At 37.9% G+C, this 27996-nt stretch overlaps 2 protein-coding genes across 4 annotated transcripts in view; one reads left to right on the top strand and one right to left on the bottom strand.

Moving 5' to 3' along the window:
* Positions 1-891, bottom strand: part of CDCA2 (cell division cycle associated 2) — a 49239-nt gene extending 48348 nt beyond the window's left edge. Inside the window, exon 1 of one of the 3 annotated variants that reach the window (XM_070607046.1) lies at positions 141-891. The gene's annotated coding sequence lies outside the window, so the exon portion shown is untranslated. Of the gene's footprint in view, positions 1-10 lie in introns of all 3 variants that reach the window. The other 2 variants (XM_070607052.1, XM_070607035.1) reach the window with 2 other exon arrangements.
* On the top strand, positions 461-27982 carry KCTD9 (potassium channel tetramerization domain containing 9). Its single transcript, XM_070607105.1, has 12 exons — positions 461-652; positions 7499-7620; positions 9495-9538; positions 13186-13282; positions 13901-13959; positions 14165-14293; positions 17671-17738; positions 17827-17922; positions 18622-18771; positions 23102-23207; positions 23929-24062; positions 26071-27982. Exons 1-12 carry the CDS (start codon positions 605-607, stop codon positions 26185-26187), a joined length of 1170 nt encoding a protein of 389 aa, XP_070463206.1. The 5' UTR covers positions 461-604; the 3' UTR covers positions 26188-27982.
* Positions 27983-27996: the final 14 nt, after the last annotated feature.

Raw genomic sequence — 27996 nt, 5'->3', positions numbered from 1 at the left:
TGGCTCTTACCCAATCAGCCAGTCCTGACGGCAGCCGTTTCCTCTGAGAGTACGGCGGGGAGGCGCTGACTAGGGTGGGTCGCTTCTAGCGCCCCACCTCCTTCCCTCAAGCCCCGCCTCCGTATGCAAATAAGCGCTACCTGGTGCTGGGTTTGCGCCTGCTCAGTAACGCTTTGAGACGCCGCTTGGCTCCAGGTTCTGCTCTGATTGGCTGATAACCCTTCCCGTCCGCTGGCCTGCGGTCTCTCTTCCCTCCCTCCAGCAGGGCTGGCTCAGTGTGACCCACCCAGTGCAGGGCGATGATTGGCTGTGTGCTGGCCGGCGCTGCCGGTTGATTGGTGGAGCTTCGAGCCAGTCTGGGAGAGGTGGGGGAAGGGCTCCAGGCTGACTGAGAGGCCCAGGGGCGGGGTGGGAAGGAGGACCGGCCAACCCCGGGGTGTGGGACGGAGAGTGCGTGCGTGTGTCTGTCGGCCGGAGAAAGAAGGTGGCGAAGGGCGGAGAGCCCGAGTGGGTGGAGGGAGGGGAAGGGCGGGAGAGGAAAAAGGTGGGAGGAGAGCCAGGTGGGAGGGTGGCGACTCACTCAGGACCCAGTGGGGGCAGCGCGATGAGGCGGGTGACCCTGTTCCTTAACGGCAGCCCCAAGAACGGAAAGGTAAGGGGTCGGGAGGAGGCGCGGCGGGCCGGCTGGGGGCGAGCGCCGCGGAGTGCGCGGCGGGCTGCGGGGCAGAGGCTGAAGTTGGGCAGCGGGCTGGGGGCTGGGAGGCGGGCGCGCGCCGGGCGCGGGGCGTCCGGGAGGTGGGCGCGGGGCTCGGCGGCCTCCCCCAGCCCGCCCTGGGAGTCCGCGGCTGCCGGCGGGGCGAGCGCAGGTCAGCCTGTGCTTACTCATTCCCCCGTCCAGGTGCGCGTCCAGGGCGGGGGGGGCGTGGGGGCCGCTGTCACCTGAGCCTTGGCGCTGACGTGCCTTCTCCTGCCTCCTCCTCGACGACCCCGCTGCCCCCACCCCTGGCTAGAGAAGGCGCTCGTTTCCCCCTTCGTGCTGAGTAATGATCTGCTCCAGAAAGTGGTGGTAACCACTAAGGCATGTAAGGTTGACCAGGTAAAAAGAATTAAACTCTTTATCGGTGGATAAATAAACTATTCTCCCATCCTAAGTCGAATAGAGAGGATTGAAAATTAGAGACATTTTCTTGATGTCCCCCCCAACCCATCTTTTAGGTGCCCGGAGCCCCGTCGCCGCCAAACTTCTGTGCTTGCTTTATTATTTCGCCTTGTTTTAGTTCCTTAGACTGTGACAGTAGACCAAAATGGGTTGATTTGACATTGTTCCTTGCTTGGTTAGGCCTTTGTTGAGGGTGTGGTACTAAACATTTTTCCACCGCCGGAGCAAGCCAAAATGAATCCTGTTCCTTCTCAGCCTCCTGCCCCACCCTTCAAAGTTGGTCGGCTTGTTTGGAAAATTTGACTGTTCAAGGCAGACATTTATGGTGTGACTAGATGACATCTAGAAGTAACTAAGCCTTAGAGTCTAAGGTAAAGGGAGATTGGCCTCACTATGTTATTTGCCAGAATACTTTGTTTCCTTCATATTTTGGAAACGTAAATTTTTAAATATCGTAATTGTGCCACCATATAAAAAATAGTTTTACAACTTCTCTGCGATTTTGAGTAAACATGCTGTAAAAATTTGAACCACAGTGTAGTTTGCTGACTGTAATTTTGTATTCTTCTGGTCTTAGAGATGTAATATTCATAAAAAACAGAACTGGCATAAATTCAACTTCTTGAGTTTTCGTGACTCCTACCTCAAAATGTGCTGCACAAGATTTACATTATTTCTGACCATCAACTTTTTCTAGACCTGTTTTGTCGGTTGTTAGCTGCTACTCATAATCTAAAATTTATATTGTTACTGGAAAAAAGATATAGTACATTCAAAGTTACAATTGTGGTGTGTTCTCCAAAGCAGACCTCTGATTGACCTTTTTATCCATCATTTCTGTGTTATTCCATGAAAGACAAGATGTTTAGACCCAGTTATAAATATTTAACTATGTTCTAAATCACTTTGAAACATTGAGTTTTGTTCTTGTGGAAGATTGGCTGGGTTAGGTTTGCCATATTCCTTTAATAAGCTATTTATGGTTTTTTTAAGCTGTCTAGTTTTGACTAGGTTAGGTTTTTGGATTTAAATTTTCTTTGCTTTAAAAATATTTTGCTAGAGAATCTCAGAAGATTGGAAAAAACACATCTCAAATAATTAAAGATAAATATGTTTATGTTACAAAGATCGTAAAAAGCCAGACTGGAGAATACTCATATGATTTAGTTTTAAAAATAAGTCATGCCATAATCTTTACTACCCACTTGGAAAACATATTCTATGCCAAAGTTGTCAGTGTTTTCTCTCCTCTCCCTTCCGCTGATTAAAAATACAGTATCATTACTCTTATTTAACAAAAGAGAGCAGAATAATACATAACAGACTGCATTTTTATGTAAATAAAGTGACTATTTAGCCAGATTGCCATGCTTGTGACATGATGTTAATGAAGAACACGCTGAAACAAAGTACTACTACAAAGTAAGAGTTTGATTTCCTTTCCACCAGTTGAAATATCTATGTCACTTTCATTATCTCCTTGTTTACCTAGTTTCTGTTTTTGCTCCCTGGCTGTAAGAATAATATTTGTTTTTTCAAATAAGTTTCTCTCCTGTAAGACTTGTTCAGTGGTTGCAAGACTGGGCCATGAAGCCTGGGGTTGGGGAGGCACAGAGTTACTGCAGGGGACTCCATCATATGCTCCCCATGACTCTTCTGTATACTGAGTAAACTTAAGTGTAACTAGTGAATGTTGTAATGTTGAACACAGGGCTGTGCCTTCCTGAAAACAGTGCTTTCCAGAGTGACATGGTACACCACAGAGGATTTGCAAGAGGATAAGTAGAGTTTAGGAAGAAATACCTTTTATTTATATTTTTTACTTAAAAATATAAAATAATATTAGAACTTGATTTTTCCAGTCTGCAAAAATAGGTGCCTTCAGTCACTGAATGTGTTAGCTGGACTGAAGCTTAGAAGTGCCAGGTTAAGATTTGTATTATCCAGTTTTAACTAAACCCTCAACAAAATGTGGCTTTAAAAGATTCCTTCAAAGAAGCTACAGATTGAAGACAGTGTTAATTATGCAAGCATGAGTAGACAATGAGAAGCTGCCCTGCCACTTCTGTGTGAAGGAGGAGGGAAAAACAGTGCATCTCTTTGAGTCTGGAAAGAAGTAAAAAAGTGCCAAATTTTAAAGAAGACTATTTGAAGTCCTCATTAATAACTGCTATTAACAATAAAACCTTTCCCTAAGTGTATATTCTTCTTTGAAATACTAGCCAATGGGGTCATCCTAATTAGCAAGACATTTAAACTTATTTTCCAGCACATAAAGACAACAGTTTCATATTTTTTCTTTTTTTCTTTTTAATGATAAAGTCAATTTTATATTTGACAGACTAAATTTAATGATAAATATTTAGAGGATTCTTATTGGCCAGCTTATAGTCAATGAAAATCCTCATATCATTTTGGAAAACATATTCTTTCTGACAGTGGGATATAGTTCAAAAATAAGTAAATATACAAATGTTTCAACACATGCCTAAAAATGTTTTACTGATGAGATACATGGTCAAAAACCTTTGAAGGCCATAGTTCTAAAAAAATTAGGACTTCTAGGGGCCAGCCTGGTGGCGCAGCGCTTAAGTTCGCACATTCCGCTTCTGCGGCCTGGGGTTCGCTGGTTCAGATCCTGGGTGCGGACATGGCAGCGCTTGTCAAACCATGCTGTGGCAGGCATCCCACATATAAAGTAGAGGAAGATGGGCAGGTTGTTAGCTCAGGGCCAGTCTTCCTCAGCAAAAAGAGGAGGATTGGCAGCAGATGTTAGCTCAGGGCTAATCTTCCTCAAAAATAAAAAACTTAGGATTTCTAAGTTTTGGGAATTAGTTTGTTTTTTGTAAACTGCTCCAAAAGAGTCCGTTATTCTTTCACTTTTTGTCCTTTCTCCATATGCCTCAGAATTCGCATTTTCTTTTTAATATTTCTTGTAAAAGTTGACATTAAGGAATTTGAAATGAGGACTCGCATATCTGAGTGTAGTGAGTGGCTTCTGAGCAACCTGATGGTCAGTTCAAAGTTTCTGTATATCTTGAACATAAGTTGCTTTTTTTTAACTTCAGAATATTCAGTAATGAGCTATGCAAGTCATAGCCCTTTTGTATCCCTTATTCATTCATTCAGCCAACACTTATTGATTACCGTCTTTGAATGAGGAACTATGCCGGGCACTGCAGACATAGTGGGATATGCGATAGATCCTAGTTCTGTCCTGAGGTTTACAGTCTTGCTCCAGGACAGCTGTTTTCTTCTGGCTTTGATATTAGATCTTCTAATACAAATCAGAACTTTCTCATTAAACCTTTACAGTCCAGATAAGTCAGATTGGAAAACATTTGGTGAAATGATAAATTGTGTTCGATACTATCTGAGGTCTGATTTAAGTGATGATAAAGTTGAATTCAATTTATTATATCTAGAATGTGCTCCTTAGTTTAGCAACCTACAAAGAAACACCTGTTGTGCTTTCATTGCCCAGAGAATTGCCAGTATGTATGTGTGGGTTTTTTAAATTTTTTATCTTATAATTAAATTTGACTTCAATGGGAAAGAAATGGAAGATGGCAACTGCTCAATCCTCAGTATAAACCAGCAGCTTTTGAGTTGGATGCCATCACTTTGTTACTGTGGGTTGCTGTGTTGTGGTCAAACCTAACAATTAAAATAGGTGTTTCTTGTTCTTCACTTTATTCTGCTCTTTGAAACAGCACTGTCCAATAGAACTTTCTGTGATGATGGAAATGTTCCGTATCTGTGCTGTTTGATATGGTAACCATTAGCCTGTGGCTATTGAGCACTTGAAATATGTCTGGTGTAACTGATGAACTGATTTTTAACTTTTAGTTAATTTTGGTAAATTAAAATTTAAATAGCCTATTGTAGCTAGGGTCTTCCAGACTGGACAGTGCAGCTTTCAAACATGGCAGGTGGCTTTTATTTTCATTAGGAAAAACTGACCCCCAGGAAAAATCAAGTCAATCATGTGGAAGTAGAAAACAATTTAACTTGATGTATTTTTTAAAAGTCAGTCATATAAAATGCTCTAATATTTAAATTAAATACAGAAGCATAATATAAAGAGCTGCATTAAATTTCATCCATTTTATGACGTGGCCAGTTGAGGGAGTGAAGTGAAACGAAATCCTGGGGGAGAAAGTTGATGTTAGGGCAACAGGGGGATGATGTCAGGCAAAATAAAGCCTTGTAAAGATACACAAGAAGCAAAGATAAATAAAAGGAGAAAGAGAAAGATTTAGAAAGTTCTTAGCGTAACAGCAACTATGACAAGAATGCTGATATTGGAAAGGAGGATGTTCTTACCCTCCCTTAGCAGCTCCCAGACTGTAAAAGCTGTTTTTCATTTGCTTTGGTCAATCTCTTGGTCCTTTGCATTTTTGGTTCTTTCTTTTCTCTGTTTTCTCTCTTCATGCCCTCTGCCTTAGCACAACCAGGTTTACTGTATGTAATGCCTCATGTACTTTCTTTCCCTTTTCTCCCAGGAACATGTATCTGCAATAACGGTTAGAACTCCAGCCTCTGTTACAGAGGTGAAAAATGAGAAATACGGGGGACATGTTTACTCTGGTTTCCATCCTTTATGGCGTGTCTGCTGTGTGCAAGACACTGTGCCAAGTGCTTTGCTTTTTTTTTTCTGGTAAAATATACATAACATAGAAGTCAACATTTTAGCCGTTTTTAAGTGTGTAATTCATTGGCATTAAGTACATTCACAGTATGTGTAAACTCACCATTATTTATTTCCAAAACCTTTTCCCGATCCCAAATGGAAACTACCCATTAAGCAGTAACTCTCCGTTCCACCCTCTGCCCTGGTAACGTTTACTCTTCTTTCTGTCTCTATGAGTTTGCCTGTTCTGAGTGTCTCATTTAAGTGGAATCACACGATATTTGTCCTTTCATGTGTCTGGCTTATTTCACTTAACATGTTTTTGAGATTCATGCATGTTGTAACATGTATTGGAATTTCGTTCTTTATAGCTGAATGATACTCCATTGTGTGTGTGTGTGTGTGTGTGCGTGTGTGCGCGTGTGCGCGCGTATATACACAGCACATTTTCTTTATCCATTCATGTTTTTATAGACACTGGGGTTGTGCATGACTTTTAATCCCTTTAAGTTGTGCTTGCCTACAACCCCTCCCCAAAATGCCCCAGCTTGCAACACTTCTGTGGCTTTTTATCCTTATGATCCAAGAGAAAACAGCTGAAATCAGCACTCTGCTATTGCAAGACTGCACACTTTATTATTAGCAAACAATTCCCTCCATACCCTGGTCTTCGCTTCATTTCCTTACCTACAAATACAGTGTCTGCTATCCTCCGGTCCCCAGGGAACAAAGGACCAGCCAGTTCCTCCTTCATATGGCACCTTTATCCAGTGTCCTGTGGAAAGTCAACTGGCTGTTCATGCTTCGTGTTCAGCTCCTCACCTACTTTTTATTCGTAACTTTCAGACATCCTAACTGGTAATAGGCCAAGTATACAACTCATCCACTGGGAGCACATAGTTATAGGTCATGGCTGGAACGAAAGATTCACTGTGTGTAGAGATTCTTGACCCGCTGCCTAGGCCAGTGCATATATCTTGTTCATATAGCAGTCTGTGCCTGCTTTAAAGCAGGACAGGTCAAGTCATTGTAACCCAGCCCTTTGCTGTATTTAGATTGTTAGTTAAAAGCTGGCTTTTAAAAAATAGGTAGTTATTGAAGAATTAAATAAATGAAGTGGGAAGTTGTTACCTTTCATGTGGTAGTTGATGTGGTAAGTGTTATAATAAACAGCAGTAAGTCATTCCTGTTTTTAAAATAAACCATTCCTATAACAAAGGAATAATGTAAAAACAACATCATAAAGATCTAATAGGTCTGAGGCACTTTGCTAAGCTCTTATCGTGCATTAACTTGTTTCATCCTCCTGACAATTTTCTGATGTGGGTGTGACAGTTTTCTTCATTCCTGGTTAAAGCAACAGAAGCATAAAGAGGTTAAATAATTCATCTCAAGTCAACAGCTAGAAAATGTCAGAATCTGGTGAAGTGCAGTCTGTCTGTCTTAAGAACTGGAGCACTCTAACCAGCTTTGAGATTGTAGGCTGTTTTCACTGAGTTTCTTTTTTAGTTCTGGATTTCAGCAATATTAGGCACTAAATAAATATCTGAGTCATGGAAGAAAGGGATACTGTTAACAGCCTCTCAAAATCTCCTTTTCTATGATAATCTGATTTTTTTAGTCCTGTTTATAGTGTGGTGGTTTGGAATTTGTGAGTGATGAAATTCATTGTATAAGTTGTTCAAATTAATTTGTTGTGTTTACAGGTGGTCGCTGTATATGGAACTTTATCTGATTTGCTTTCTGTGGCCAGCAGTAAACTCGGCATAAAAGCCACCAGTGTGTATAATGGGAAAGGTGGACTGATTGATGATATTGCTTTGATCAGGTAACCTTCCCATTTTTATAAGCTGTCTACAGTGTGCCTCAGCTTCTTGGTGCTATGCTCTTTCCCTGAAGCAGTAGTTTAGTCACTGCTGAGAATTAAGGATTTTGGCAAATGATTGCCTAGAATTTGCTCTTTGGAATTTGAATCATTTGGATTTACAGTGTATTGATCAGATAGAAAATCCTCAGTACATTCCAATATACCCATAGTCTTTCTGCATAGTTCATATTTGGCTATGAGTAATTTCTTTATATTACTAGAGGTGGATCTAATAAGATATGCATTTTTTAATGTTAGAAATCTAATCTCTTTAATTTTATATGCTATTGCTTATTGGTCAGTTCATTTCCTAAGAATACTTTGCATTTTATAAACATTACAGAGACCTACTTTGGTGAAAACTTGCTGAATATAGGATTTTAAGCCCAATAAACTCACCAGTGATCCCCCACAATAGTGGTTTTTGGTTTGTTTTTTGGTTTTGTTTTTTAAATGTCCCAGGCAGATTTATCTCTTTAAAGTGTGTAGTTCACCTCATTCCATCCTCATAGGATCATAGAATTTTGGAGCAGGAAGAGTCTTAACAAAGAAGATGGGAGGGGAACACAGATTAAGTACTGATAGTGCCAGTTATGTTATATTTGTTTTGCCCAAGTTACCTCATTTAATTAGCAAAGCATGGGGTTTTTTTAAATTGAAAGTGTAAAGATAATGATGCTCTAAATTATAATGGTATACAAATTTTAATTTTCATGTAAACCCGGGTCAGAATGACCTTCCAATGTAATATACTGCCATGGAAGTTAATCACTTTTAGTCCCTTCATTTTGTAAATGAGGAAACTAAACATCTGAGAAGTTAAATGACTTACCCAGGTCATACAGTTTAGTAGTTGATTTTTGTTAATAAGAAGAAAACAAATTTTCATACTAGTCTTAAAAAGTTAACTGACACAGTGAGCTAGAGGAAAGATTATAGACTGTTTAAAATCCAAATAAGTTAGGAGAATTTCCTAGTTTTTCAGTATCTGTCACCCAGCTTCTTTTAGTTTTTATGGATAATTGAGTCACATTGTTGAATGATTTACAGCAACCTAAATTTCTCTGTAACGAATACAGCCTCTGCTTCTAAGAAAAATTCAATATATTCCTGATTTCTTATAGGAAATAAAAATTTCTACGACATAGAAGGTTATGACTGAAGCCTTCTGAACTATAAGATATCTACCTGTTTAACAGTTTGTGGCTCACAGTATAATCTCTGATCATTTATTTACACTAATGGTGGGATGGATTGGGGCAGGGCAGGAGGACATGCACTGATAATCCAGAATTGTGGATCATGTGCAGTCATTTACATTTGGGGTTGTGGTGGGTGTATAGTGGGTGTTTCCAGCAGAGTTACTTCCAATTATATTCTTCCTAGGTTTACTATGAAAGTATCTTTTCATTTCCAGAGCACAAAGCAGCTGATAAGTTGGGAGAAAGCCTCAATAATTTATTTAGGGTTGCAGAATGAAAGTAAAAAAAGAAGAGTTGGCTATGGCTTTAATCATATCCTTTGAGCATAATAGTACATTCTTCAACTGATAAGACAGCTGAATTCACATAATTTGTATAGTAGGTTTTGTTTTGTTTTGTTTTTTCCATTTCAAAAGTGCTTCCATGTGCAGAATCTTATTTGAATTTAAATCCAAAGATGGTAAATTGAGGGGGTTAGGCAAAGCACTGGAAACTTAGTCAACTTCTTTGCAATATAAATTGATAGTGAAACCTGTCCTCTACGTAATTCTAAGGAATAGTTCCTCTAGTCAACAGATAATTAATGTGATTTCTGGATTTTGATAGTGAATTTTTAAATTTTGATTTCCCCAGGGATGATGATGTTTTGTTTGTGTGTGAAGGAGAACCATTTATTGGTAAGTGACTTCCTCAAAAGCCAATTTTGTCTGCCAAAATAAAAAAGATGAAATGGCAAATATTTTACATGGGCTTACTAAACTTAACATTAAAAAGCATCCTATGCCAGTATTCAGATCTTCATACGTTTTTTGACTCTGCATTGGGTGTGTGTGTTAAAGTCAATTTTTAATTTGAACTATATGATCATATTTTAGTATGGATACCTCATCTTTTCCATGCCTTTAAAATGCTCTGGATGTGCACATGCTCATTAAGGCAGACACGAAGAGGGTATTTTTATTTTTAGAAACTACAATTGTCTTGTTTTAAAATTTTCTCCTTGATAGTAGTTGTCAGAATTTCTCTAAGTGTTACATTACATCTTTTTAACCATGTGTTGCTTGGATACGTAGTGTTTGACAGTCATTCACGTGATGAAATCAAATCAATCAAAAGTGACGAGATTAACCACACGCACGCGCACATACACACTCTACTCTTTCATTTGGAAGAAAAATTATGCGGCTGTGTATCTCAAAAGAAAGAGCCTAAGACTTAAGTGGGGTAATAACCTTTAATGAGTATTTGATATATTTAGTTCCGTACAATGACACCCTGATATGTAAGTGTTTGTTTAAGCCGTCACAGTAATTGTATTTGGTGAGTGGAGGGAGTTCTAAGGATCATCGCACAGGTGGTTGCCAACTTAGAAGTAAGTGCGTACTCTTCTGTCTCTACCTTAAAACTGAGCAAACGTTTATTTTCATCTCCTTTACACTAGCCTCATAGAGTGGTTGGCGGGCAGTGGTTGCTTAATTGGTTCATTGCATACATAGAAACAAACAAGAAAATAAAAAGTGATCAATTAGTGTGTTTGTTTTATTGTTATGAACTCTTGGATTTAAAAATATTTGCTACATTTTCATCCTCTGTGTCTATTGAAGCCTAGATTATTTTACGGGTTTTTTTTTTTTTTTTTTGGAAGATTAGCCCTGAGCTAACTACTGCCAATCCTCCTGTTTTTTTGCTGAGGAAGACTGGCCCTGAGCTAACATCCATGCCCATCTTCCTCTACTTTATACATGGGACGCCTACCACAGCATGGCTTTTGCCAAGCGGTGCCATGTCCACACCCGGGATCCGAACTATCGAACCCCGGGCCACTGAGAAGCAGAACGTGCACTCTTAACCACTGCGCCACCAGACCAGCCCTAGATTATTTTACTTTTGGCCAGTGGAAACTTCCTCAAATCCTTTTAACATAACTCTTTAGTTTTTTCTAGCTTTCTTACTGTCTGGAATAACAAGGTGTTCATCTTATCCTTCTGTCCTAGACCCATATCAATGTGTTTTCCAAGAAGCCTTGATTTCTCTTAGTGAGAAATGTCATTTCAAGACACAATCCGAGTGGTAGGGAGATGGCTACTGGTTCATCATTGTTACTAGGCTTTTTGGTGGACAGAGTTGGAAATACATAGCAAGCTAGGGACAAAATTTATATATAGTATGCATATAAAGCTGCTCACATATATATATGTGAAAGCTGCTTATATGATATGAAGTTTTATATGTAACATAATGTATAGATAAAATATCTCATGAGTTCATACTAATACTTTGGTTTATAATGAGGATTATAAGATTTTTATCTAACAACTTCTGTCTTACATCCAAAGCTGATGTCTCTTTTCTTCCATATCAATGATCCTGGTTTTCAGGGATATAGGGAATGACAGAATTATAATGTCACATAATTATTCATTTATTTCATCCCACACAAAACACACATAAAAGTGTCAGTAACAATCTCAATACTTTCAATACTATGATTACTAAAGACAGTTAAACATTTTTTGCGTATACTCATTCCTTTCTTCCCTTACTTAAAAAATTGTATTGTTTTTAACATTTTCAGAATATATAGCCATTATTTAAATACTATACTCTATCCCTTAAAACTGTCACTTGGTTTTATAGCTTCAAGTGTATTTAATGCTTACCTCCAGTCCTCATGTGGATGCCTTCCGTGGTTGTCTGAAACTTGTTCTCTAGTAGATTCTTTGCAAGAACTTGTTAGAACAATGTTCTCTGACGTCTTGCATGTTAATAGCAATTTGTGTCTTCTATCCTTGAAAACCAATTCGGCTGGATATAAAATCATATTCACAACTGAACAAATTGTAAACTTTACTGCTGTGTAGTTTACTGTATATTGATTATACCTCAATTAAGCTGTTAAAATCCTAGGTTCACATTTTCTTTCTTTAAATATCTTAAATATGTTACTCCATTTTATTCTAGCATGAAGTGTTGGTCTTTCATAAGTCATCCGAGGTCACCCGAAGAATGACTGTCTCTTTTTAAAGTGCAGTAATTTAGTGGCCTATTTCTGGTTCTGGCTTCTGGGTAGATTCTCTCCCATGTGCAGTGATCCCTTTCAATATGTAGTTTCAAATGGTTTTTGATTTCAGAAGTTTTCTTGAGCTTTAAATCATGTGTTTATTTTGTCGTCTTGCTTTGATTTTTTCTTTCACAACTCTTCTGTATGTCTGTTGGGTCTTCTACGTTTGTCTTCTCTATTGGAAATTTTCTGTTAAATTCTTTTTACCTCTTTCTTGGTTTCTTTTTGATCTTTAAGGCTCTCCTTCTTCATCTTTTACTTCCCTTAAGGCATCATCTGCTTGTGTTTACTCCTGTGTTTCGTCTAGTTTAATCTGCATTTCCGAAATGGTTTTTCTTTTTATTTCTAATTCTCTCCTCTCATTTCTGAATTTTGTAATTCTGATTTATGTTGTTCTTTCATACCTTGTATTATTTACTTCTTTTAGCATGGTTTGCAATATTAGATTATAGTATTTATCCATTTTGTGGGCATTTCTTTCTGGCACATTTTCATTGACTATAGGGATGTAATTCTCCTTATTCTTTTAAAAATTTTGTTTGGGATTTTCTGTTCCTCATTTTTACATGAAATTAGTTTTCCTTAACTTGAGAAGGGAGGGCTGATTTAGGAAAGTTCTTCTAATTTCATGGCTCTAGAATTCCCTTTTCTGTTGTTTTGTGAAGTAAAAAATTTGCAAGTCACTTTCTAATGTATTCTGGTTCTGTTAGACCTTTTTGACTTTTATCCGGACTCCTTTTTCTTTTGTCTCTGTTGTCTGTAATCTGTTCGACTTGGATTCTTTTCCCGACATCTTATCCTCAGTTTGGAGCTTTGTCCTTGAAGGGAGTTTTGTGTGGTGGGTGTTGAGAGTTCCTTTCTAGCCTCTTTAGATCTCACTGCACACTACTTCCATTACCCACAGTTGGAGTGGGCACACCCCTTCCACTTGCCGTCTGCTGTTCGCACATAGGCTCCCTGAGCTTTGAAGTGAGTATTTATGGATTACTTTGGAATTCTTAGGTTCATCACATACCCTGTTGTTTCTTTCAGCTTCTTCTGTGAAAGCTGCTGATGCCATGCTGCTCTTCTAGCTGTTGGTGTTGGTGGGAATACCTTATCACCTAGTTTTATTTTAGATGCTGTCTATGGGTGTGGGTTTTCCTGTCTTAGTAGCTCTGGTATACTCTTATGTGTGTTTTTATTTTAAAAACTTATGCTATTGCCATCTTCCCCAAATCCCCAATCTTAATGTCTTTATTATTTTCTACATGTCATCTCTAGATCCTCAGACAGATTCTAAACTACCTGAAGGGTTGTCAGGATCACACACAGACTGGCTAACATTAAATGTTGGAGGGCGGTACTTTACAACTACACGGTAGGTGCGTGTGCATGTGTGTGTGTGTGTGTGTATGTTGGGGGCACTATGTACTATTTGTTCTTTCCTTCAATTTGCTGATTTCCTTAGAAGATATTCCAGTGCTGCTTAAATATACTATATGATCTGAAACCATTTTTTAGAAAGCTTTTTTTCAGTGAAAGAGTAGAAAAATGCTTTACAAGTCATTCCGGGAAAAGTGTGAAAAGCATGAATTTAGTGTTTTAGAACATGCTTTTTAGATATTGAGTACTATTTATGCAACACAAGTAAAAATTAACAATACTGAAATTTGCAGAGTCTGCAATTCCTTATATTAAAGAGATAAAAATTTAAGTTTGGATCAAGAATATTGTGATATGATAGCTTGCTAAAAGGATATGTTAGTCTTTAAATTAAAGGAAACTAAAACAACATCTAAATCAAAGGAAGTGCCAGATTAGAAGGGATTTTGATAAGTGGCAACTTACTGCACATTTTTGTTTCCCAGCACCACTCCTACCAGGTTATAGCATGCATCTTTTTGAGAGAGCAGCTGGGATCGAGTATATTCTTGACTTAAATATGTTTGTTTATAAAGACAAATGGAGAAATCCATTTTTTTCCCTGAATTCTTAGGAGCACTTTAGTGAATAAAGAACCCGACAGTATGCTGGCCCACATGTTTAAGGACAAAGGTGAGTGCAACACATCGTTTGCACATTTGCGTGATCTATTTGTAACTGTATTGACTTTACAACTCCTGTCCTTCTGTACTTTTAATGATATCAATAATTTTTATAAGAGCAAAAACTTACTGGTATGTTACACAGTTTTTCTTCTATGAATTTCTAACTTTGTTTTTTGTTTATGGGGGGCTTTCTTCATTTTAATGCAACACAGGAGTCTGGGGAAATAAGCAAGATCATAGAGGAGCTTTTTTAATTGACCGAAGTCCTGAGTACTTTGAACCCATTCTGAACTATTTGCGTCATGGACAGCTCATTGTAAATGATGGCATTAATTTATTGGGTAAGTTTTCAATATAATTCCTCACCTTTTTGTAAGTTTATGGTTTTTATTTTGTTTTCACTTGCTTAGTAACAGTATATTTTCATAAAGTGAAGGTACATCTTTTCCATTTTTAGAACTATGTGTTCTTACATGTCTATGAGTACAGAAGTGTATAGAAATAGATGCAGGCATGGGCAGACCGTCTTTCAGGTAGATAGTCTGCGTATATGGGTGTATATCTAACCTGTAAATTCTGATTTTAGATTCTAAATAGATTTGGATTTATCACAAGAGACTTTAAAGGATTTTGATGTTGTTTTTAAATTGAATTGTGACTGATCTGGCTTCAAGTTATGGACCTTCCCATTATATTGAGTAGTAGAGTGGTCAAGTGGGTATTATTCTTTGAACTCATAAGATCAGATTGGAATCTCAATGCTACAATTTACTTGAGGATTCAGTTGGGAAAAGTCTCTCTGAGTCCCCTTTGAAAACTATTAAAAATACCCTCATCCCTGACAGCATCACAAGATTTCTGTAGCGGTTCATGGAGATGCTGTAGACGAGGGCCCTTGTCAAGCAGTGGTTGCATATTCAAAGCTCATAGGCCTCCAAGGGACTCTCTTTGGTCTGACTTGAGGAATGGTGGGGGGTGTGGTGATCTTGAGTGCACATTCCTACGCAGCCTCCACAGATTATTGCCATGTGAGGGTGTGGACTTAGGGTGCCAGAGCCTTGATTTTTAAAGAAAAGCTGGAAATCTAAAATTTTATGTGAAGTCTTCTGATTTTGAAAACGCTACATACAAACACGTCAGAATCAGCCTGGGGGCTGCTGGCTTTCAGTGTCTGTAGTAAAATACAGAACGCTCAATAACTTTTATTGTTGCTGTAGTAACTTTTATACTGCCTTTAAAGCCTGCCCACTGAAAAATGATACTGGTTGACCCTATCATCTAGCTCCATAACTGTTCAAAACTCAATTCTTGTTGCTTTTTTATTTTTTACCTTCTATCAACTGTTGCTTTAAACCTTCTATAACCTGTTATTTTAGTCATTCTGCAGAAATTGTTATGAAATAACCAGTGATCCATTCTTGTGCACTCTTTTCTGCACCTGTGTCCCTGCTGCTTTTCACTCTGAGGTCATGCTCTTCCCCTGAGTGCATGTAAACCTCAGCTTCAGAGTCCTAGGGGCTCTTTCATGCTTCCCATTTTAAGTTTTCCTTGTATCGTTGACAGCATTTCGTCTCCTCCCTGCCTGGAAAATGACATCAGAAATTCATGTCTGTGCTCTCAGCCCTCGGCTGGGCAGGCTGCTACCAGCTGCGCTTGGTGTCCCTCTTTCCTGTTTCTCGGCCGTGGATCTTATTTATTCAGTCGTTCAGCAAGCAGAGCTCTCTCCTGGATTCACTTTATAAAGCATTGTTTTCGATTAGTACAGTTTCCACCCAAACTCTTTACATTGGCATCAAGTTGCCTTGTAATTATGTGCTTTAAAATAATCTGCAGTAACTTATCTTCCTCCCACTTATTAGATAACCTATTTCTTGCTCTTCCTAATTTATGCTTTCATCAGTGTGTTTTTGTTTACCTTCATTATTTCATTTTGTTCCCTGCCTTTAATGCCCTTCACTTCTTCCAATGAATCGTGTCCTCCTTTTCTTCTTTCATTGTCTTCAAAACTCTTTTCTTGACTTAAATCATCTTTTCCCTACCTCCTAGCTAAATCTCACCGCAATCCAATTATTCTACTAACTTGAGAACTTTTCCAGCATTTGAATATTTATTTCTCTAAAATTAACATGAATTTTCTGAACCCCATTTTGATATAGTAAAAAGAGAATGGTCTTAAATGTCAGAAATCATAGAATTTAATAATAATCATGGTGATCATTTGAGGACCTAGCAGGTGCTTGGCATTATCAGAATCAGATAATATATATGCATTGTCTCTTCTAATACTTCTAACAACTTTGTGAGGAAGGTAGTAATATCCCCATTTCACAGATGTGGAACTTTAGTTGATAGAGATTAAGTAACTTGTCTAAGACAGAAAAGGTAGTGAGTGGCAGAGCTGGACTTCAAATCCTGGTCCTCCTGGTGCTAACAGAAAATATGCTGAATGTTACTTCCTTTCCTCAGCTGTCCTCTGTGGGTGCCTTTTGAATTTATAAGGCTTTTCTGAAAGTTTTTAAGGTTTAGTTCCAAACCTAGAATTAGGAAAAAACCTTAGCACATTCCCCAGGAGGTTCTGATTTACTCAGAAGGTCTCAGCACACTGAGCGAGGCCCACTAGAACCTTTTATGATGGTTTCTACCAGGGACAGATACTGGAGTATGGCTGCCCCTTCATGAGGAAGCCGGAGGTGAGGCCACTCTGGTGTAGGCCGGAAGTGTTATGCCAGAGCGAGTACCTGAACAGTGCTGTGTGTCACATGACCTTTGTTTTGCAATTGGAATATTGGAGATGGAGTTGGGTTTTCCCAGGAAAGATCATCATCTTCCTGAATACCTGCAGTGTTTTTCAATATCCACATATAGTTACCCTTATTAGCTTGGAACCGTTTGAGGGGAGGGATTACGTCTCTTACTTTCTTTGTAATTTCTGAGTCCTTACTGATTTTTACAAGTAGACTCATCCAACTGTGTGAGCGAGGTCTTCATTTGAAGGAGAATGGATTCCAAATTCATTCCCACACACAGATGAAGATGCTCACTAACAGATGTGGGAAACTATACATACCGAGTCACCTAGAAAATGTACAGATTTTTTACCAAATTAAGAAAAGTAAATCATAGATAAAATCCCTTTTATCATTTAGATGTCTTTTTTTTAAAGTTGCTTCTCCTATAAGAAAGGTTTCTAGATTATACTTTTGACTTTTGTTTTGAGGCTGACTTACCTTTATTCATTTCTACAATTTTCTGATTTGTTAAGTAAAAGACATTTGTGACAAACCTATTCAGATCTGCTCCATTGAAAAAGGTCAACAAAATGTTAAGATTAGGTGAACTAATCACTTATTATTGGATTCACAGTCAAATTACTACATCAGTTATTTTAGGAACATCTGATACCAGGATTTTTTGCCTGTGGCCTATTTAAAGTAATTTTTGGAAATAATTTTGAAATATGGAAGGCTTTCATTCTAATTCATTAATTTTCCATTTTTTTCTTTTGCTGAATTAAACTATTTAGGAAACTTCCTTGTTTTACAAATATTTAAAAATAGTCTATAAATATGTTCTAAACATTAGTAATTTTTTTCTATATTATTGATTCATATCCTGCTTGTTGAATTTCACTTCTATTGTGAGAATTTAACATAAAGAGTTCTATAAATATTAAAATGAGTAGTTTTCTATAAAAGTCAAATCATTTTTATTATGATAGGTGTGTTAGAAGAAGCCAGATTTTTTGGTATTGACTCATTGATTGAACACCTAGAAGTGGCAATAAAGGTAAGGCTCTTTTTATGTTAACCAGTATTACATTTATTGTAGCTATCTCCCAAAATGCCCCCATTAATTTCTTAATATCCTTTTCAAGAATTCTCAACCACCAGAGGATCATTCACCAATATCTCGAAAGGAATTTGTCCGATTTCTGCTAGCTACTCCAACCAAATCAGAATTGCGTTGCCAGGTAATCAAAGCAGACTTTTACATGAGTTATTTGTGTTAGCAAATCTGTGATTAAAGTTTTACATTTTCTAGGATTTTTTTTTTTTGGCCTTCTTTTCCGTTTTCATGCAAGATATGATTTAATTATGAGTCACAGCGTTGATTTAATCCTAAAATGATTAGCAAATAAGAGATGTAATAGCCTTTTTTATTGTCTTGTTATGTCTCATATAGCAGTTTTGGAGTAATACATAGAAATTCCAGCAATTACAATAAAAATTGAAGTGTTTGTACAGTTGTTTTATATGGCTAGTCAGTGGCAGATACTTTTATGAATTATAGCATTAAAGATTTTAAAAACCAAAATACTCAATTTTTTAAAATAAAACTATCTTGAATTAATAAGATAATTTAAATACAACCAGGTTTAATGAAAATAATACTTAAAAACAGGTGCCTGGCTCACAGAGATCCCTCTTTAGAAACTTCTGCATGTAAATGAGGTGTAGCCAGGTTGCATTCTAATGTTATGTGTAAATAGTTTCTTTTACTAAGAACACTTATTTTATATATCTAAGTTCCATTTGCTCATGTTTTGTAATAAACTCCAAATGACTGAACTGCCAAGTGCTTTTAAAAAACTTGGTGGTTGGCTATAGTAATTAAATTTAGTACAACAGATGGTTTAAATATTGTGACAGTTTGTGTTTTCTAATTTTAGGGTTTAAACTTCAGTGGTGCTGATCTTTCTCGTTTGGACCTTCGATACATTAACTTCAAAATGGCCAATCTAAGCCGCTGCAATCTTGCACATGCCAACCTCTGCTGCGCGAATCTGGAGCGAGCTGATCTCTCTGGATCAGTGCTTGACGTAAGAATCAGTTTTGATGACAGGAGAAGATTAAATATTTAGTCTTGAAGAGCCTCAAAAAGCAGAAATTATACCTGTCTCTTGCTAAAGCTCTTACTTGAAAACATAATTTACTGAGTTGATGATGACACTGAAAGCTCTGAAAGTGAAATGGGTTGGTTTTGCAACTTTGATATCCTTTGTTAAACATAGACCTGAAAGATTTAGCAACGAATAAGAAATTAATCTTGAAATTAGATCCTGATCTCCGCATTATAGTGTACTTTTATTTATCAGGACTTATATTTTCAGTAAATTATTGGGGTAAAGTTGAAAAGGACCTTGGAAATCTTCTGTTCACCCTCATTTCTGAAGTGGGGAAATGTTATTGCTCTAGAGGTATTTGACAGATATTTTGTAAATAAACGTGATATGCATCAGTCTGGGTAAGTTAGTATCTTAGTGGCTCTCTCCCTCTCCACGTGTACACTGGTGCATTGCATGACGACATTTTGGTCAACGACGGGCCACAATATCACGGTGGTGCCATAGGATTGGTACCGTACAGCCTAGGTGTGTAGTAGGCTGTACCATTTAGGTTTGTGGATGTTTGCACGACAACGAAACTGCCTAATGACGCATTTCTCAGAATGTATCCCCATCGTTAAGCGATGCATGACTGTATATGTCTATGTTTACTTGTGTATATGTGTGCATATATATAGAGAGAGAGGTAGATTTGTGTGTGTTTTTACACATGTAAATGCATGTACTCACGTAACAACTACCTGAGTTAATTCGGGGTTAGAGGATATATGCAGGACCAAAAGTGAAACCTACTTCTAACAACTTTAATTTACTTTATACTAAGGCCCATGTCTGTATGTCTTTGGAATTAACACCATCTAATATAGGACCTTGCTTTTAGTAATCACTGAATTAATGTTTACCAAATTTTATAATTTTGGTTTTATTCCTTAGTTGTAACCTGTTTTTCCATGAATGTTTTATAAGATCTGATAACAAAATCTGCCAATATACATTTTCATTATTTTCACTCTCCTTGTTCCATCTTATGATGAAGGATCAAATTGGTAGCAAAATATTCGAAAGACTAACACCACAAAGAAAAGGACCTAATCTTTAAATAGTGAAATGTCAGGAGGCAGCTTGGTTTTTTTAAGGACCAAAAGAAAAAGAAAGATAAGGCGACAGACTGGATCATTCAGTACAAATGGTTTGGAGTTCTGTTTAGTTAGAGCGCTACTAACTGTGAGCCTGACCCGTAATTTCCTTATCTGTGAATACGTGTTCTACTCACGTTGTATAATTGATGTGAGGCCAAAAAAGTGTGTGTGTATATGTATGTATTTGATAAACTGAAGTGCTATAGAATTGCAAATTTAATTATGAATGATAAAAACAGCTCATTTTGAAGAGTCATTGCCCAGAGTGTGTAGGCTGTGAAAGTCAAAACTAATTGCTAATCCTTGCATTTGAAGCTGACTGCTGATGAACAGCAGTATGTATTGCAGTGTCCGCAAAATATGTATGCTGAGCACTTTGCCACATACAGTGTACCTAATGATTCCACTGCTCTTGTTGAACTTCTCACCCAATTTATCCCTCATGGGCTGTGAAACCTTCCTGTAGGAACCATTCGAGTCTGCTGTCAGCCCAGGTGATCTCACTTGCTATCACTGTTAAGCAGCCCATGTCTGTGCCACACTCTTCTGTCAGCATGCTCTAGAGTGTTTCTTCTACATGCTCCACCTGCCTCCACTTGACTTTAGCCTGCCGCGTAGAAGCTGGTATAATAATTCACTTCTTATGTATCCATTGCACATTCCCAGTCCAAGATTTACAGAATGGTAACAGCTGGAAGGGACCTTGATGATCATCGAGTATGACGCCGTTGTTCTACAGACTGAGAACCTGAAACCTAGAGACTTGCCCAAGCCAAAAGCCTAGTTTGTTGCCAGGGTTGGAAGTAGACTCTAAAGTTTGTATTTTCTTTTCCTTGTTTCTTTTTTTAATGACTTTCCATTTGGAAAATGTCAAACATATACAGAAATAGAATAGTTAATGAATCCCCCGTCCCTCCATTGCTCAGCTTCAACAAATATCAGCACGTAAACAGTTTTGTCTATATCTCTCCACAGATTGTTTTGAAGTAACTCATAATTTCACCTGTGAATATTTATTTTATTTATCTCTTAAAGAAAAGGACCTTTTTATTTTATTTTTTTAAAGATTGGCACCTGAGCTAACCACCGTTGCCAATCTTCTTTTTTTTTTCCTGCTTTATCTCCTCCAATCCCCCCTGTACGTAGTTGTGTATCTTAGTTGCAGGTCCTTCTAGTTGTGGCATGTGGGACACCGCCTCAATGTGGCCTGACGAGCAGTGCCATGTCCACACCCAGGATCCGAACCGGTGAAACCCTGGGCAGCCACAGTGGAGCACATGAACTTAACGACTCGGCCATGGGGCCGGCCCCGAAAAGGACCAATTTAAAAAGATAATCTTAATACCATTATCATACTTAAAAAATAGTAGTAATAAGCTAACTGCTTTCATCAAAACCCATTGTCCCTTGATATGGGAAGCTCAGCTCTTACAGTTGCAAAGCTGGTTTACTTAGTAGCTGGGTCCTAAACTCTCAGTGTTGGTGGCCTGCTTTACCATTTGATGAATAGAGGAAGAAATGCTTTCTATAGTTAAAGATAGAAAACCTCACTGATTTTCTTATATATTTGCTTCTTTGTGAGATTCTATAGTATAGCTTTGAGTGTAGAGTAGCACTTACATATTTACCTTGGGAACTTTTGATAATATTTACATTCTGTTTTACCTGAGAGCTTTACATAGAGAACCAGAGACATTTATTTTCATGGATCAGCATCCTGTCTTGTTATATTTTCAAGTATATAAAATCCAGTCATCTTTTAGTTAATTTGCTCCTTTCAGGGCCTCATTCTCCTTCCTGTCAGTCTGAGCTTCCATGCTACCTTGTGTTAACATGGAGGTATGGGTAGGACTGTGCATGCATGTGTCAGTTATCTGTGATTTGAAATGATCTTTAGCTTATCTCCCTTTCACTAGAATTGACTATTGGGTGAATGAATGAAATTACACTTATGAAACAAGGATTTTTCTTGATAGGTATGGCTATTACATAACTTGATCAGCCTTAGGATTTCAGATTTCTTCACTGCTCTGATTCTAATAAGAACTACAATTATCATTTCTATGGTGCCTTACAGTTCTTCAAACACTTTTACATTCGTCTATTTTTGTGGTCAATTTGTGAAGGCCTAATGTTAATGTCAACTTTATAGATTGCTTTCTGCCTTATCTAGTAGTTATTAGAGTTCAGTTCTGATGGCATTGAATCCTTTGAGATGATTTAACAGTTCAGAATTCTAACATATGTTCTGTAGCTTTTTGCTCTTGGTATTTTGCACTGTGATTTGGGTGCTCAAGGTTGACGATGTTGTGTAGCAATAGTTGGTTCAGGAAGACCCGACCAACAACTTGTAGTATTTTGTAGCTCAATGATGCCTTTAATTGCTGGTATTAGTATTCTGACCTTTGAAATGAAGGTGATGGTAGCATGATTGAACCCCAAGAATTTCATTGATTGATTCCTACAGTAGTAACGAGGGAAAACCCATACCCAAACAAGTTTATGCCTTCCTTACCCATACATTTCAGCTGTCATATTGTCATGCCCAGGGCTGTTTATAAAAATAGAAATAGGGATGTCATAGTTCTCACTCCCCAAGTTCTTTATCTAAACTCTCATATGAGGTGGGCATGCTGTTGTTAATTTGGCTTTTGTTTCTTTTAATAAAAACAGTTCTTTTAAAAGAACTATTTCTTGGGGCTGGCCCCGTGGCCGAGTGGTTAAGTTCGCGTGCTCCGCTGCAGGCGGCCCAGTGTTTCGTTGATTCGAATCCTGGGCGCGAACATGGCACTGCTCATCAGACCACGCTGAGGCAGCGTCCCACATACCACAACTAGAAGGACCCACAACGAAGAATATACAACTATGTACCGGGGGGCTTTGGGGAGAAAAAGGAAATAATAAAATCTTAAAAAAATAAAATAAAATAAAAAATAAATTAAGACTTCAGTTTAAAAAAAAAAAAGAACTATTTCTTTAAAACAGTTCTCAGTTCTTATTGAGTTCAATTGGAAAAATATTGTAAACACATATTGATTGTAAGGGTATTGAATTGAGCTTCCCCCCCCTTTTCTCTTTTTTTCTTTTACTATTTGAGCTAATTTTTTCTTTTCCAAACAAAATTCTTAACCTTAAAACATGGACTTTTCTCTTTTCGTTGCCAGTGTGCAAATCTCCAGGGAGTCAAGATGCTCTGTTCTAATGCAGAAGGAGCATCCCTGAAACTGTGCAACTTCGAAGATCCTTCTGGTCTGAAAGCTAATTTAGAAGGTGAGATTCTATCTATAATTACATTTTCTAAGGTGAAAACATACCATTAAGTAAACAGCCAGCAAAATAATTGTTTTAGATAAAACATGATAACCATAGTGGGGTAGACTTCCTCTGTCATCATCCTTGGAGAATTTGCAAAGGGCTGTTAAGCAACATTGGGAACTCCAGAAATCCAGCTTCTAATATTTAATGAAGCTTGAGTTGGAGAATTAAATATCAACATCTTAAACTTTCAAACAGAACAGCATACTCTTATAATGATCAAAATTAAGAATTTCAGTTTGCACAAAGCCAGGCAGTTTCTGTCATTTTTAGATTTAAAGTTTTGTTTATGAATTCCTTATTGCTTTGTTGTGTCTATGAACTGGTCACTTCATTTATTTGTACATTTAGAAGACAGAGTACTTAGATCCTTTGCCATAAACTTATGGAGGCATATTATAAAAGTGCTGATTATCAGAAGACTGAATTGAATTCCTTCCTCAAAAGAATAGACTGAAACGTTCTTAATTCATAGAATAAGCAAACAGATTGTTAACAATGAACTCTTTATACATGGCAGTTGGCTGGGATACGCAGGTTTGTAGTTCTCAGTCATTTCCAAAAGTTAAGGGAGCCTGTCTCATTCGCCTCCATTAAGTCGCCTTGTGGTGTTTTTGAAGGTAGATGACTATAAATATTTTTAAGTTCAACTACTCCCCAAATGTGTTCCCTTCAGGTGCTAATCTGAAAGGTGTGGATATGGAAGGAAGTCAGATGACGGGAATTAACCTGAGGGTTGCTACCCTAAAAAATGCGAAGTTGAAGAACTGCAACCTCAGAGGGGCGACTCTGGCAGGAACTGATTTAGAGGTGAGTCACCGGTTTTTAAAGAGTTTTTGTTATTCTATAATTGCTGAGTATCTCATGCAAAATTTATTGAAATCATAAACAAAGTAGTTGGCTGGTAAAAACTGCCAGGTGCCATGCCTGCACAGCTGGAGGCATGTTTTCCTTTCAGTTGCTTATTTAAACAAATGTGAATTCCAGAGCAGGATTCAGTTACCTAAGTTGTAGACGCCAGTTTCAGATTTGAAGATCCATCTGGCATTCAGTCTAAGTTGATTTCATTTCTCCTCTTTTCTTTGGGTCGCCCACAAGTAGATAAATTTGATAGATACTTTATTAATCTAATTTATTGTATTTTTCTTAACTTTTAATTCGACACACAATTAAATGGGGCCAGAATATTTCTTGAACTGCCCGAGAAATTTAAATGATATCCATGTTTGAAATCAAGTTCAGGGAAAGCCTATTTTATATTTATATTCTTTTTGAATCTCAATTTGAGACTTTAATTTTGTCCGCTTATCTTTTTCATCAGAATTGTATTCTGTATGTCATCAGGATTTGCACATTTAGCTGGCAGACTCGATAGTTGTTGACAGGCCTACATCTGCACTGTCTGGTAGCACCTTCTGCACTGCTGGACATGTCCTGTGACTGTTTAGTACAGTAGCCACCAGCCTCATATGGCTATGGAGCACTTGAAATGTGGCTGGAGCAACTGAGAAATGGATTTTTAAGTTTTATTTAATGAGGCCAGCCGGTGGCATAGTGGTTAAGTTCAATACATTCTGCTTTGGCAGCCCAAGTTCGCAGGTTTGGATCCCAGGCGCAGACTAACACCAAGCCATGCTGTGGTGGCAACCTATATGCAAAATAGGGGAAGATCGGCACACATGTTAGCTCAGGGCCACTCTTCCTCAGCAAAAAATGAATAAATAAAAATAAATTTTATTTAATTTTAATTAATTTAAATATAAATAGCCACATGTGGCTGGTGCTATCATATTGAACAGTATAGCCCTGTACAAGAAAATCTGGCAAAGATTGGATTGTAGAGAACAAAATGTCAAAATTTAACTTGCTGTTGATTCTTTTTAAATGTTTTTGCCTTGCTCTCTTGATAGCTCTTAGCAGCAGAGTAGCAGGCCCTGTTACACTTAAAGGCAAAAAGAACCAGCCTAAGGCTGAAGGTATAAACCTGTTATACCCACAATTATTTACTTTTTACTGTTTGTCACTGTCACCTAAGATGATAAATTTTTCCTGGGCTTTAGTTACCGCGTAGTCAGTGTGGTTAAACAGCAAAAGCCTGCCTCTGTCCAACTGCTCACAGAGACTAATCAGGCTGACTGGTGAGGGGCAGCTGCTGACATTCTGTCCTAAAAGGTTTTGTGCAGCCACCCTTCTCTCTAACCGTTGTCCCACTGTCCCCAGGGACCTATCCAAAAATCTGTCGTCTGTCACTCCGTGATCTCAAGAGAAATTTACAAGCAGCTCGCAACTGTGGCAGTGGTTACGCTGTCTTATACGTTTGTTAAAACTCATTGAATTGTACACATAATTTGGGGTTAAAAAAGGCAATTCCCTGCTATAAAAATGTTAGGATTGGAGAATGGAAAACTCTATTCCACAATTTAATTATTAAGTAAAATCTCTTTCTCTCAGATATTTTTCAGTAGTCTTCCCCTCCCCCCCGCCCCCATGCCTTTCCTTGTTCTTGAACCGTGGTAGAGTCATTTAGATAATAGTTACTGCATTCTGGATTTTAAAGGACTGATTCCAAAATCCATGACCAGAGGGATGTGCTTTCCCTGTAACCTTTGGCGCATGTAGTCATGGTCAGCCTGAGCGCCAGCTAGAGCACCAACACAGAAAGAAGAAAATCTGACTTTCTTCTAAAGCAGAAGTTTCCCACAGATAACTGAGTTATGTTATATAGGAGCATTTTCCTAACGTGCCCCAGGAGTCCTTTGGTCAGAGAAGGCCGTAAATCTCTGTGTTAAGTTACGTGAACGTCGTTTTTGTCTTCCAGAATTGCGATCTGTCTGGGTGTGATCTTCAAGAAGCGAACCTGAGAGGTTCCAACGTGAAGGGAGCTATATTTGAAGAGATGCTGACCCCACTACATATGTCACAGAGTGTCAGATGAGAATCCTAGGGCTGGAGGAAGATGCCCAAGATGAAAAATGTTTTCCTTATCACTCTACTTTCTCCACCCACTCAGCTGTCTCAAAGAAATAACTCTGTAAGGAAAAAAACAAAACAAAAAAATACGTTCAGAGGATTATGCTTGTTCTCAGCAGTGCATAAGGGAAAAAAGTGACCTTTTTTCCACGTTCTTTTTTTAACAGACAAGCACTCACTTAATATGTAGGAAGGCTAGGTTAGATTACTGCCTTTTGAGTGGAATCGGGGATTGGCCTGGCTTTATGACCAGGAATAGTATCTCTTATATTTGCTTTTAAATAGACATGATGTGGAAATACCATCTTGGTTTGAAATGCATTAAGGATTTTAATTTATGAAAAGCACAACATATGCAATTATATTTATTGACTCTCTAGATGCAGGAATGGATGTTTAAACTGTCAAACTTTCGGACAATTTGGAAAAGGATGATCAGGTTTAGAAATAGCTTTAGTGATGCCCCCCCTTTAAGTACCTGTCACGTCACGCCAATATGGTGAGATCACACTCCCCAAGGCTTTCTTTTCAGGTTCATTTTTCTAAAGTTTATTTTTTTAGAACAAAACAGTAGCTAAATTAAAGAAATCGTCCATTCTTACTGATTGAGACAGAATGGAAGGAAAGCTGTCAGCTGAAGTCACAGTGGAATTCTCCAGATGGAGGGAGAATTTACCTATAGCTACAACTTTTAAATGAGCATTCCTTAGAATTTCATTCTAAGCAAGTTCCGCTCAAGGCCAGAACAGGCAATTTTATCTATTTACACTACTAAGCTAGTTCCTCCTTACTGTCAAAACAAACATAGCAAGATACTTCAAAACCAAAAAACCAAGGTGTATTATTAATATTCATTTAATTCAAATGCCAAAAAGTATAAACAGGGCCAGCTTAGAAATGAGTATTAAATCCCGATCCACTGTAATCAAAGCTATAAAATATGAAGGAAGATGGCAAAACTGTCTTTTAAAAGTCAACATAATAGAATTGCAGCTACAACCCTCCAATGGAGAATGAGAGGATTTTAAACTGACAGTTTGATTCTAGCCACCAAAAAACTTAAATAGAAATAAAGGCATTTGGCTGCTCCAAGATGTGACACCAGTCAGCACTTGTGGTCCTTTTACTTATGGTTTCTGGTTTTGTCTTAATAAATTTTAGCCCGATCTTCTTGAGTTGTCATCTCTCTGCAGCAGCAGAGGTAGGGCCTGTCCTTCCTTACCAGTAACCCGTGTCCTTTTGTCTACCCCAACAGCAGGGATATAAGCTGTGTCCAAATGGGTTCTGAAGTCTACAGACTCATCAATTAAGGCAATGAATCATTCAAACCGCTTTGTCTCCTATGGGAGAATGACATGTCTTCAGTATTTACGTAGCTTATTCTTCTATACATATGCAAAGCTTTCCTTAACAGTGAAGGGTACACAAGCCTAGTGAGAGATTAGACCTTTACAGGTGAAGGAAAGCAACTTCAGATGTGAATTATTTTCTTTGCTTTATTATTTTTATCAAGACAGAGAAGTATTGTATTGAGAGATATCTATTTTCATAATCAAATGTGCCTAAATTATATTTAAGTCATTTCACTCTGTACTATATTTTCAATAATTATAGAATGTGTTGTTCATCCACTTAAGGGTACCCCTGTAGACATAACCTCAAACTGCAGAAGAATCTGAAAGATCTACACATGATATGCTTAGAAAGTGCAGATTTGGGGTCTAATGTGTACTGCATTAATAAACGATGTGACACGTTGAGAGAGTTTCTTGTC

This window comes from Equus przewalskii, chromosome 2 (genome assembly GCF_037783145.1).
Source record: "Equus przewalskii isolate Varuska chromosome 2, EquPr2, whole genome shotgun sequence".
NCBI classification, from domain to species: Eukaryota; Metazoa; Chordata; class Mammalia; order Perissodactyla; family Equidae; genus Equus; species Equus przewalskii.
This window is presented reverse-complemented; position numbering and strand designations above follow the sequence as displayed.

What these genes read in the sequence shown, in the direction of transcription:
- KCTD9 (XM_070607105.1), top strand. Translation starts at nt 605, where the DNA reads ATGAGGCGGGTGACCCTGTTCCTTAACGGCAGCCCCAAGAACGGAAAG. An exon ending in CGGTACTTTACAACTACACG is followed by an intron (nt 13,283 to 13,900) that starts GTAGGTGCGTGT and finishes CTGAATTCTTAG; the next exon opens with GAGCACTTTAGTGAATAAAG. An exon ending in TCTCTGGATCAGTGCTTGAC is followed by an intron (nt 18,772 to 23,101) that starts GTAAGAATCAGT and finishes TTTCGTTGCCAG; the next exon opens with TGTGCAAATCTCCAGGGAGT.